Raw genomic sequence first — 12,994 nt, 5'->3', positions numbered from 1 at the left:
TTTGAAGTTTGTACCAGTCTTTTCAGTCATTTCCATGTTATGCCTTTGAGAGAGGATCAGACATTATAAAGACTGAACTAATTCCACATTAAAAAATTGGTAAGACTGAAGTTCACAGCAAAACAAAACTGAAACCACCATCATTTGTGACTAAACATTACTGAGAAATGACTGCTTAATATGCAGCATTTGTTTTCTTTTAAGTGACCAGTTTTTCAGTACTGTTTTATGACTCTGTCATATGTTAACCTTCTCTTTTCTCCTAACCTAACAGAAATTAGCAGTAGGTCCCCTGAAACTGAAGCAATTAGTTTTTAGGGATCTATCTGCAAAATGATGGACACTGGTAGGTTTTTCCATCTAGAGAATGTTGCTTCAGCCCTTCAAAACTACAGCTATAGCACGTTGATGATTACTTACATGTAGTATAAATTATAACCTGCAGAAAACTGTAAGAACACCGTCTGTTTCACGTGAAACCCTGCTGAAAGATGGCTAACAGCTTTTTAGTTATGTTAATGCTCACACTGTAATTTTTTTGTAATGAATAGGCAGATCTGCCTTATCACCCACTTCTTTAAAAGCACTTTTCCCTGGAAAAACTGTGATGGCAATATATATGGTCAGTTTGTTGCCAGTATTAGACTTTACATGATTAACTGTCATGTAGTAAAGGGTGATTAGCAAAATAAATTGGAGAAGTTTTATCTCTAAAGGGAATATTAAACTGTGGGGGTTTTTTCTCTGAGAAATACAGGGGATAATGTTTTGTGCAGAATAAATTCTAGGCAAACTTTTCACATGGTACAATTTGCTACACTTTCTGTAATGTGACTAATTATGGTTGTATGGTTATATAGGAGGGAGGAACAAATTGGATTATGTAACTTCCTGAAAAAAAAAATCATTATTGTTATTAATTTATTTTTTTTAACTTTGCTATGTCTGGCCAGTTTAATTAAGAAAAATAACAGTTAATCAAACTCTGCCATTTTGTGGTTCACCTGTTCTGGTGGTGTTTTCATGGGATCGGGGAAGTGGCTGCACTGAGACAGTCTGGGGGAATGAGAGTGGAGGGAGAGAAAATTTGTGCTTAGATGCCCTGTGCCCTGATCTGAATAGGGAGTGTGGAAGTGTGCATTGTCACAGATCGGTAACAGTACTTAACCAGCAGCATTTCGAAGTTCGGTAGCATTTGGCTTGTGATTGATGAAGCTCTAGAGTTGTGGCACAAGCCAAGCTGGTCATGTAGGGGAGTGAAGGCAAAGAGTTTTTAGGTACTGTAGTCCTGCACAAACCCAGCTTTTTTGGTGATAATTTATGATGCCACGAAGAAAACCAAAGGAGTAGTTAGAATGGAAACTGAACTTCATAGTGTTAATCTGTGAAGATTTTGAGCTGAGGAGATGCCAGCTGTAAAAAAACGGGTACAGTTTCAGTTACTTTGTAAAGAAATTATTCACTGCTGCACATAAGCATGTGGTTAAAAACAGCAGGGTTTTTTTCATGTAGCTCCCCAATGAGATAATTTTCTTTACAAATTTTAAAGCCTTATTTAAAAAAGAAAATGAAAGGTGATGTGTAGGTCTCCTGAAATATCTGTGTTCTTAAACTCAGTTTTCCATGTCAGTTAACAGCTCAGAGTTGATACTAAAAAGCAATTGCTTAAATTTAACAGCCAGCTATTCTGCAAAAGGGGACTCTGCCCATGTTTAATGCATCTCTTCCTACTTTTAGCAAGCTTAGATTTCTTCTGACGTTATTTTGATGCTCTGCAGTCCCTGCTTTTGTCTATAGTAAAACCAGAAGTGAATTTAAACAGCTGTGACTAGCACAGCCCTTACCTTGGCCTGGACAAGGACTCACGTTGTCTGCTCTCCAGAGCTGCCGGCCACCGGGGAAGCAACAGGAGTGGGACAGGATCATCGTAAGTGGTGTAAAGCTTTCAAAAAAGACACTAGGCAGGAGTAGGGAAAGCAAGACTTTGGACTGGGGCGGGGAGCTTCCAGCATGAGGCATAGTTTCTTTCTCCGCCAGGTGAGACGAGCAGAAAGCTGTGTTTGGGCAAGCCTTGTGCTAACGGTGAGCACTGATTCATCGTGAACCTGGATTCACAGTAACTAGGCTGTAATTAGCGTGCAGATACAGAGGTTTACATTTGTGGCTTGCTCAGATAAACACGAATTTGTAGGGAGAAAAATTAAGTTACTTTTGGATGTGGTTTTCCCTTCCCCCCCCCCCCCTTTTTCTTCCCCTTCCCCCCTTTTTTTCCTTTTTTCTCCCACCCTTTTTTTTCCTTTTGTCTCCCCCCTTTTTTCCTTTTTTCTCCTCCCCTTTTTCCCTTCTTTCTTCCCCTTCCTTTTTTTCCTTATTCCTGTTTTCCTTCTCTCTTTTTTCCTTTTTCCTTTTTTCCTTCCCTCTTTTTTTTTCCTCTATTCTTCTAAAACAAATTTCTACCTATTTAACATAACATTTGAAATCTGATGCTTCTGAGAAATCACCTCCACCACCACCATTCTTTCAGCTCTGACTTTGCCAAAGTGTAACATATAAACTGTTTAATCCCCATTATTCTTAATTTTGTGACTGTATCATAACTACCAGTGATTGGAATATCTTTCTGCAACATTAAGAGAAAAACTAAAATAACAGACACCAGCTTGCCTTTGGTAGTTGAGTTTGTTATTGCCACGCACTGTCTCAAGTTGGGTGATGTGAATTAGCATCTTGCTGCTAGTAGGACAGAGAGGTGTTGCTCCATCTCCTCTGTGCAGTGCCCCACACCTTGTTTGTGTTAGCTCTCAAGTTCTTGCGATTCAACTTGCTAACCCAGCAATACTCCAAAAACTTCTTTTCAGCCATTTTATAAAATTAAATTGTCTCACTGCATGATCAGAAAAGCATGAAGGCCTGACTTGTGGTAAGTGACAGAAATTTGGATCATGAACCAAGGGCAGAGATGGGAGGAAGAACCACAGCCCTTGTTTTTTCAGCAACAGGGAAATACTAATTTGGCTCAAACCACCTTATGAAGTCATCTTCTGTGAAGAGGCTTGAAGGGTGTTAGCAAGGGCATTAATGTGGATGGGTGTTAGCAAGGGTGTTAATGTGGTTAAGAAACTTATTTTTGCCATTCTGTGTCTGTGGATAGACAGATAGTTGGCGCTCCACGTGTTTTTTGTGAGCATCAAATTATATTAATTTCTATGTTTATGTTATTTATATGACTACTACGAGTTCCTTTCATTAGTCTTGGATATGGATGGTTGACTTCTAGCCAGATGGTGTAACAGCGATGCAAAGCTGGAGACCTCTGCCTCGCCTGCCATTATTCAGAGTGAAGAATTAACTCTGCTCTGTCATCACAGTTCTTACCTGGGAAAGAGCTAACAGTGGCTGCTCCCTCCTCCCCACCCGCAGCACTGAGGAACAGGGGATACCTCTGCTGACTTTTAAATTGTATGTGGCAGCATAAACCAGCCCCACTCAGTGCCTTTGTCTGAGCTGGATTGTGGTGGGTGTCCTGGTTTAGCCAGGATAGGGTTAAGTTTCCCCAGCAGCAGGGGGGAGCTCTAGCCAGGTTATTCAGATACCATGCAGAGGTCACATCCTGGCGCCAAAGCGAGACAGTCGTTAACAGTGGGTTATGCCATCGCTCTGTTCTCACTGCTGTATTGGTAGATATTTTGCTCTGTTCATTGTTATTACTGTTATTGTTATTGTTGTTGTTTGTTGTGTTGCTGTTGCACTGTTGTATTAAACCTGTCCTTATCTCAGCCCCGGGGCTTTGTATTTCACTCCCTTTGTGGGGAAGGGGCAGCGGCCACGTGGTCTCAGACCCCGGCAGGGACTAAACCACCACAGTGTGTTACCTTCCTGTCCATTCAGACAACATCAGAACTGGCGACAGCTGCTTTGGCAGTGCTCTGTGCCCATATTTAGCGTGACAGCCTTATTGTGGTCTTCATTATGCTGGTAGATGTTATGGAAAGTTCCCATCCAGATAAAGCTTAGAACCAGAAGCGATGAAGTCAGCACTGCCGGGCCAAGCGTGAGCGTGCCTGCAGACTGCATGGGCTGTGCTTGGTTCAGTCTCCTCTTCAGCTAGCCAGGCGTTCCCTAGGGATGCTGTTTGGCTCTTGGGGCTGAGACGCTCTGTGGCTGAGCTCCTGAGCCTGCAAGCTGCACGACTAAAGCACCTGTGGTTTGCTGCCTTGTCTTGTTCTATGGCTTTCCGAGCCAGGACCTCAGCCTCTTCCTCCTCACGCTGTCCTACTTTCTTAAGCCTGTTTGGAGATGTCAGCCAGAAGGTGCAGATCCTTAGCTTTCTGAATGCCTCTGCAAGACAGGGGGTAGAGGGGGTCTTGTAGACAACAGGGTGAGTTGCTCTGTGGGTCAGGGGTTCCCAGTGCCTGTCTACTTTATTCTGTCTTAGCCTGAGCCTCTGATGCTTGGGGCATGGTAGGACTAAGATCAAGAAAAAATTCAGAAGGTAAGGAGGCTTCTCCTGAACTCCCATGTGCTGCCTGTAAATGACAGTGGAGGAGGTGGGGCTGATGCATGAATGTCTGCATTCTTCTTTGCCCTCTCCTAATGATGCTGAAGCTGTAAATATTTGAGGTGAAACTGGGGTTTTTTTATTTGGTTGTTTTTTTAATTGTGTGATTGTTTGGCGCTAGTGCACTGGGTGCTTTGTTGTTACTGTGATATACTGATTTTTTTTTTCTTTTAAAAGTATAGAAATTCTGGCATAAGCCTCTTGCTTTTATGCGAAGAAAAAATGTTCCAGGGTCATTGCATTGTGTTTTACGATGCATTTTTGCTTTCTCTGTCAGTCAGTCTCCTATTTTTTTTTTTTTTTTTTGGTGACTGCCCCACCCAAATTCCTCAAAGCTAAACAGAGAGGGCATGAAGCAGACTCGTTACCAGACTGAGAAAGTAATGGAGGTTCATTGGTGTCCTAGGGAGGAGAATACTAATGCTGCCCTTTGTACCGCTTTGCTAGATGCAGGTGAATTCCCCAATGTAGCTTCAAATTCATGTCAAAGGATAAGGAAGCCTGGCCTGTGCATTTCCATCCAAGAAAGAGTAATTTCTAAAAGAATGTGTTAAACAGTTCTAAAGGTTTACAGTACCAGGTGCTGGAGCTAACATCTAACTTACTCATCATGCTACAGTTATTTTGAAAAAAATCTCTGGTAAGTTACTCCTCCAGTCAAACCAGTATTATCTTATTGGACAGCTGTTACTTTTGCAAAATGATATTTTACTGGATTTTTTTGGTGTGTAGCTTCAGATTACCTTAATTATAAATTAATGTCCAAGAGCTTTGGATTTGTCTAATGACCACCCTCATGAGATGGATGAGTGATTGTCTAGTAGTCAAAATTTTTGAAAAGTTTGTCAGCCCTCTGTATTGCTTTTTGTGTTTTATGTTTGCTTTCCAGTGGTTCCTGGAGCCTAATCCCCATGGATTTGAATGGTTTAGGATTCAGTTACACCTTTAGATCATATGCTCTCTAATAGAAGTTGTAGAATATTTTCTTGTCTGTCTTCCAGGCTAAATGACAGGATATTTTTGGTGAGCATCTCTTAATTATGGCTTTCACTTCCTTTGGACCACCATAAGAAGAAATCAGCAATATTGTTTTTTTAAATGATACTGTCTGGAATATTGTTTGTGGTAGTGATATTTCTTAGGGTTCATGGGTGTTATGTTTTACCGCATGTGCTTGATCAGCAAAGAGAGGGGTTAGAAAGATGAGGCAGAAACAAAGCGTTTGTGTTGGGTTTGGGTTTTTTTAATACATACAATCTGAAAAATGTAGTATATTAAGTAAATGAAATGATTGCAGTGTGCATTTTCTCCCCAGCTAACCTGTTACTACTCATTGTCCTGGGTTCAGCTAGGATAGGGTTAATTTTCACAAGAAGCTGGGAGGGGAGCACAGCCAGGTCTGACCCAAACTAGCCAAGGGGATATTCGACCCCATGGTGATGTTGTGCTCAGTATATAACTAGGGGAGCTGGCCGGGGGAGGGGGGCATGATCACAGTTCTGGGATAGGCTGTGTGGTACCAGGTGGTGAGCAATGGCATGGTGCATCACTGGCTTTATATATTCGTTTAATTAGCATTGTTGTTATTGGTTTCTTCTCTTCTTGTGTTGTTTTATTAGACTGTCCTTATCTCAACCCACAAGGTTTTACCATCCTACTGCGGGGATGAGTGAGCGAGCGGCTGCCTGGCGCTTTGTGCCAGCTGGGCCTAAACCATGACGCTCATCTAATAGAGGACTCTGTTGACATTTGTTTTTCTAGAAATGAAATAAATATGTTAAGCTTTAAGTCCAGTTTTTAGCTTCTTAAGAGTTAATTTTTCTCTCTTTGCTTTTAGTTGAAGCATCTTGTCATAATGGAGATGAAACAATGGAAACAATCGAGGCTGCTGAAGCACTTCTCAATATGGACTCCCCTGGTCCCATGTTGGATGAAAAAAGGATAAGTAAGTTTTTTATGAAAGCAAATCCAATCTGTATTTGCCTTGTTTATTTGTGAACGAAGGAGGGATTCAGTGCAAGCATGGTTGCATGGAATTGGTAAGACTCTTTTGCTTCCAGGTAGCCTTTACATACATAGTTTGGATATTAGAAATCCAGTGTTGTATGCAATGAAGGATTTCATTGCCATGGCAGAGTAGAACAGGTAAGGAAAGAATTGAAAATTACAGAGGGAAGATGTGAATGAAGTAGGGTGGTTTAGATTGCAGTGTTTTGTTTGGCTGATAGAGTATTAGTCTGTTTATGTTGCCAAGATAAAAGAATATACACTTAGATCTGCAGATTGCCTTAAATATGAATAAAAATGTGTGATCACCAAATAATTGTGCTTTTTGGGGGAGTGGGTTATAGCATTAAATTGTTCTATTTTAATAGTGCTTCTGCTTGTGTAAAATGTTGGCGCATATATTCCATTATGAACTAGTCTTCTCTCCCATGAAGGCCTTAAGTGTCACAGTTTTATTTTCTTCTATGTTTAAATTTTTGCTGTAAAAAGATTTTAAAAGTCCTTGTGGCTGTGTGAAAATATTCCTGTTGTCCCTTTCCCTTAAGCAACTATGTTTGGTGCAACTGAAGATGATGATATAGTGGCTCCTATTACACACGTGTCGGTCACGCTTGATGGGATCCCTGAGGTGGTGGAAGTTCACCAAGCCCCAGACCCTTATGCTGAATCACCAGAGACTCCAGAATTTGAACAACCGAAGAAGAGAAAAGGTAAGATGCTACTGGGGAACAGCAGTGTGGAGTAGGAGAGCAGTGGGTGGCACGTTCGCCTTCCCTGTCAGTGTCTGGAACCATACTGAGTGTCAGGTCAAAATAACTGCGTGGGCTCAGCTAGAAATACAGAGAAAGCGTTTTCTTACTGGATTGTGTGAGCACAGATACTGGTGCTTAGATGCTAATGGTGTTGGAGAGGTAGCAATGATGGCCTATCCCACCGGAAACATGAATCTCTGTGTGTTCCTATTTATAGTTTCTTCTTCAGAGCAGAATTGCAATACAAGCCATCAAGCTTTTGTTATTGTGAATCCTGAAGTAATTTTGTTAGCTCTTATTTAGCTTCACCTAAAGATGCTTGATCTGTTCAGAATATGGATGAGAACGAGGAGGGTTTTTTAGCTTTTCTTAAATATGATGGTTTAATTTTTTTTTTTTTTTTAGACAGCTGCATGCTATAGTAAGCATTAGTCTCATTTGCAGTAGATAACATTTAAACAGTGTCCACTGAGTGATGTTCCGTTGGAGTTGGTGCTGTGCCAAAGAGTAGTGAAGTGGTGTTAATCAGGCCTTCTGCTCCTGTTTTCCCACCCTGCTTCAGCATGGACCCCATCAGAGGTCCTGAAACTGATGTCTACAGGGGAAGAGTCATGCAGTGCAGGCAGATGTAAGGTGCTGTTGCAACAAATTTAAAACAAACAAACAAACAAAAAAACAAGAGAGCTTGGTTTCTGGAACTAATCCTAGGGCTGAATCAGAACATTAGGACTTTGACAGGCTCCCCTATGAAATAAAAGCCTTACAGAACAGGACTCCTGCTACCCAGCATTACTCCTGCTGAATGAGAGTGTGTTTTTGCTGGTACTTTTGCTGCTACTTCCAAATGTTTGGAGTCATTATCTGTGAGAGAGAGCATGTTGGCCTGTGGGGATCTTGGGGAAGCCGCCTGAGCCCCGTGTGTGTCACAAGGTCTGGTTGGGACGGGTGTGGGTCAGGAAGTCTCTGATTCCTGAAAGAAAGCTGAACTGAAACCGCTGTGGAGGAGAGCTTTACCAGCAGCTGCCCTGAGAGTCCTGCTGGGGAAACTACCGTGCTGTGCACACTACTATGAGATAACCAACTGTAAGAGGATTTTAAGCTGGTTTTTTAGTTTTGTTCTTCTCTTCTTCTTTTTAATGTTGGCTGCTATGTGGGTCAAAACAAGGAGCTTCTGTCTGCCAGATATTTAACCTCTTTGGCGTGATGCTTTCATACCCTCTGTCATGTTGTGCTTCTGCTTACTCCCACTCCTTCCTCCTCCCTAGCTGTAGGTTAGAAAACCAGTTGCTTCACAGCAAATGTGTGTGTTTGTTTTTGACAGTTATATCAGATAGAAAAAAATACTAGAAAGGATGCATCAGCTTAGTGTTTCATTAGCTACTAGTTTTCAATGAAGTTGAGACTTCATGAGGTAGATGGTATGAATGAGTGATGTTGAAGTGTTACTTCAAAATGTCCAGGGATTTGTAAGGCATTGGTGTACAACAGTTGCTGCAAAATGTTAGTAATTTTGTAGTGCACTTCAGGACCATGTGCAGTGTGTGGATGGAGTTCGTTTGGGTTTGTGTTTTGTTGGTTTGGGGTTTTTTTAAGAGTGCAATTTGTTTCCCTTCCTTTGGACAGTTCTGTGGCACAGCAAAGGACTGTAGTCATTTTTCCTATCCATACCACTCATGATTTTATAGACTTCTAGCATATATAACCCATCAGCTAGACTTACAGGGATGCATTTTGCAGAACATTGCCAGCTAACTGAGCAGAATGGCAATGCCAAGTAGAGCTCCTCCAAGAAAATGTTCTCCAGAAGTAATGGGGTGATTTCACTTCCTTTCCTTGTGGGCCTTATTGCTGCAGCTGTATCCACCCATCTGCTCAACTCCAAACTCTTGTTCAGCATGATGTTTGTACTCATGAATGTCTTGAACACTGAGCTGCTGAACTACAGATCAGAAAGGTAGGAAAAACAAAAAGTATGTCAGAGGAAGAAACTTGGAAGTGTGCTATACTAATACCTTCCGTCCTGTTTTTGCTATGGGAGGTATCTGGCAGTAGCTGGTCACCTAAGTTATGTACACATTATATTTTAGTTATATAGTGTTTATTATGTTTTTACATACATTATATTTTTTTAAAATAAAACCCACTGAAAACAGTGCAAGAAAATGTATTGAACTTTTCCTGGTGTGGTATAAAATATTCAATCAGGATGAGCATCTTGTTGTCTAAATACCACATTAGTTTATAGTGTGAATTTCTAACCTGAAGTGGTTTTGCAACCATGGAAATAGGAAAGTGGAAATACCTATTATAAATTAAATTAGCTATATGAAATTATGGTAGCCCCACATACAGCTTAGCTCTTGCACATTCTTTATCCTTCCTCTTTGTAAAATTCTCTCCTAAAAAGGAATTTGGTGATGTACTCTGAAAGGTAACAAATTCATGCTCTGTTGAACCAAAGGAGGAAGCATGTTAATGTTTAACGTGCTTTCAGAAAATAATGTTATTTTAAACAAAGGAAACACATCTTGTGTGTCTCTGTTAACTGTGTTTTTGATGTTATCAGTCAGTGCCTGGAGATTATAGCTCACAGTGTAGTCTAAGACCATCATCTTTAGTATCTCTAGCCTAGATATAGAGCAGTAACATCGATACCTTTCTGTAAACGAGTTTCACGTTCTTCACTGATTTCTGATTTTGTATGGGTTTCTGGTAGAGGATTGTCCAAATAGGGTGTCATGAAGTAGTCTAGTCTGAAGTAAGAGAGCCTAGAATTGCTGTAGCAGTAGTATTCGTATTTAGTAGCCTAGGTTATCCCTAATCAGAAGTGCATAAGTTATATGTGATCGGTACTTACATTTCCTGAAGTGGACCAGCAGTAGTTCAGTCATGACCTAATTAAGCCCTCATCCACTTAATTTTCTTTTAAGACCTGATCTCATTTGGACACAAGGTAATTGATTAATGACATTAAAAAGACACTCCCCCCTCTTTAATGGCATACATTTACACCTGTACAACAAAGTCTTCCCATGACACACCTCTAAGCATTTGGCCAGAATTACCATGAGGGACGACTTGTGCAGTAGGAGCTGATCTATACAGGAGTGACTTCATCTAGACATTTTAGGGAAAACAGACATTTCTGCAACCAATAATGGTGAGTGGAACAAAGCTGCTAAAAATGTACTCCACTAGTACTTTATCCTTTCATATGATACATATGAAAAAAACAATACTGGAGGATTTCCTCCCTCCCATCTTCATTCAAATCGAGGAAGACATTACTGGCTAAGGCAACGGCTGAACTTTATGTCCCATCCTCAGTCATGAATCTTTTCTGAATGGAAGCAAGAAAATTAGAGGACTCCAAGCATTTACTAGAGTTTCCTCATAGTAGCTCTTTCAACTAGCTATTGCTCCTCCCCCACACCCTGTCAAAAAGAGAGAGAAAGAAAGAGGTGCAAAGGTAGACTTAGCAAGACTGCTAATGTTGAAAGGTGAGTGTTCAAGCCAGTGTTTCTTATGACTTCTTTATAGATATCTTGAAGTCTAGAACAAAGCAGACAGCACAGGCTGGCACTGAGCATTTTTTTTTTCAGAGCTAATAAAAAATCCTCACTATTACTCTGGAGCAGAGGTGTTTCCTTACGAAAACAGCCCCTAAAACAAAGCCAAAAGCAGAATGTCATAGTGTACGGGATTGCACAGGCCTTTTGGTCTTGCCTCCTTAGAACCTAAACTATTTGGAAATGCAATAAATAGAGGAAAACAAAAATATTTTTCTTTAGATCTTTAATTATGACAATATGCTATACGGACTAGAAATATGTTTTTCTGAGTCCTGTGTCTGCTTGGTCTATTCTGGCTCTTAAAAGAGCAAAGGTAATATGTGAATAGTTTAGGTATTGTCAGTGTACTAAGGGGTCACTGGAAAACCTGATAAGAGAAATCTTTATTTCCTAAGAAAGTTCTAAAGTTTTCAGATTAATTACATTACCTGTAAAAGCTGCCATTGCAAGGAATGAGAACTAATAAAGGAATAGGTTCAAGGTTTTATATTGAAAAATACATCAGCATGACTTACAGTTTTTACTCCATTTATGTTTAGGTAGTTGGTTTCTCAGCATTTTCAGATGAATGCTCTTCATTCTTGTCATTGGTTGTAACTAACTTCTTCCTTTCAGTCTTTCTCACCAGATAGAGCCACCATGCTTATGCCTTTAAAAATGGGTGTTTTTTCAGCGCCTGTTACTGGTTCTTAAAGACTGTTGGTCTTAACAAACAAACAAGTGGCTTTCCTTTACCTGTAGCCATGCTGAGAAAGGTGTAAAAGACAATAGGACTGAAAAATGTTTTCATCACATGACGGTGTAGTTTGCTGCTGTCGATGGAAACTTCCAATCTACTAAAAAGGCAGATAATCTCATTTTATCCCTAAATTCCATTTTGGTGATAAGTGAACAAGATGGTGTTCTGTATTTTATCTAGCTTTCCCTGCTTAAACTCTTGCCCCCAGTTAATAGCTTATTGTTCTCATCTCGTCTGTTTTAAGTGCTCTTAAGAAAGTACCTAAAAAGCCACAGAAATTTCCACGGTACATGGACTTTGGAAAAGTGAGCATAATCTTTGCGAGAAGTACACTAAGAGCAGAGGGTGTCCAGTCCTGCTGTAGAAATTGAAAAAGTTCAGCATAGAACTGAGCTCCTAACTTACTAGAAATGGAATCCCCTCTGAATTGGGGAAACAAATCTCTTCCCTTTTTAGGTCCTTGTTCTTTTTTATTTCCCTGTTTTTAAACTGTAGTTGACTTACTGGTGGTTTATTTCAGGGAAGAAGCCAAAACCATCTCGTCCTGAGTCCCCTACTACAACTCCAAACATATCTGTGAAGAAGAAAAACAAAGATGGAAAGGGTAAGTCAGAGTTGTTGCTGAAGTTTTTAAAAGTGCATGGTTTCTGAGCAACCTGTAAAACATTCACTAGTTCTCTTGTGATGTAAAACCAGGTCTTAAGCTGAGGGATGGGTAACATCTCATCTTCAGGCAAGTAAAAAGTTAGCGCACAAGATTTTTTGGTGAAATACCCACTTCTTAGGGAGAATAACGTATTTGCCACTTTAGTTGCAAGGGTTCTTGGAAACTTTTCAGCCCCCCGCAGAGGCTGCTGCATTTTGATTGAAGTCTTGGGGAGCACTTTGCATTGTATTAGTGTTTCTTGGGCTGTGGTTATTTTGACAGATGATCTTTGAAAACGTTTTCCATCTGTGTGTGTCTAATTCTGCATGAGGAGCTAATCAAGGCTGCCAGTTGGCAGCAGGAAGTACCAAGCCCTGAATTTTGAGGAAAGTTGTAACACAGCTTGAAGACTTGGGCAGAAAACTTGGGGTTTTGATACTTCTTCCATTCCTCCTGTGTTTAAAAGGAAGAAAGAAAATAAATACCACATAACTGATACAATAAATCATTTCCTCCAGACCCAACTGTTCCATAGTGCCTGTCAGTTTTGTCAACAACTCAGTTGCTTTGCTGTTGGGTCCAGCACCCGCACCCGTGCCCAGGCTGGCGTTTGAATGGCAGCCTGATGCCTTGGCCCCCACCGAGTTCTGCTGTGCTCAGCAGGAGCTGGAAATGAGCCTCCCCTGTGTCACCCCAAGTGCCTGGACAAACGTCTAGGGA

General features: G+C 40.7%; 1 protein-coding gene across 8 annotated transcripts in view; it reads left to right on the top strand.

Annotated features, from left to right (window-relative positions):
• ELF1 (E74 like ETS transcription factor 1) overlaps positions 1-12,994 on the top strand; it is a 96,915-nt gene that overhangs the window by 66,593 nt on the left and 17,328 nt on the right. For all 8 annotated transcript variants that reach the window (XM_074815576.1, XM_074815584.1, XM_074815581.1 and 5 more), the window contains 3 exons: positions 6,396-6,503; positions 7,111-7,275; positions 12,149-12,232. In XM_074815576.1, coding sequence (XP_074671677.1) covers positions 6,396-6,503; positions 7,111-7,275; positions 12,149-12,232 — 357 coding nt within the window. The remainder of the gene's footprint in view (positions 1-6,395; positions 6,504-7,110; positions 7,276-12,148; positions 12,233-12,994) is intronic.

This window comes from Strix aluco, chromosome 2 (assembly GCF_031877795.1).
Source record: "Strix aluco isolate bStrAlu1 chromosome 2, bStrAlu1.hap1, whole genome shotgun sequence".
Classification (NCBI taxonomy): Eukaryota; Metazoa; Chordata; class Aves; order Strigiformes; family Strigidae; genus Strix; species Strix aluco.
The sequence above is the reverse complement of the archived record's forward strand: the minus strand, read 5'-3'. Positions and strand labels throughout refer to the sequence as shown.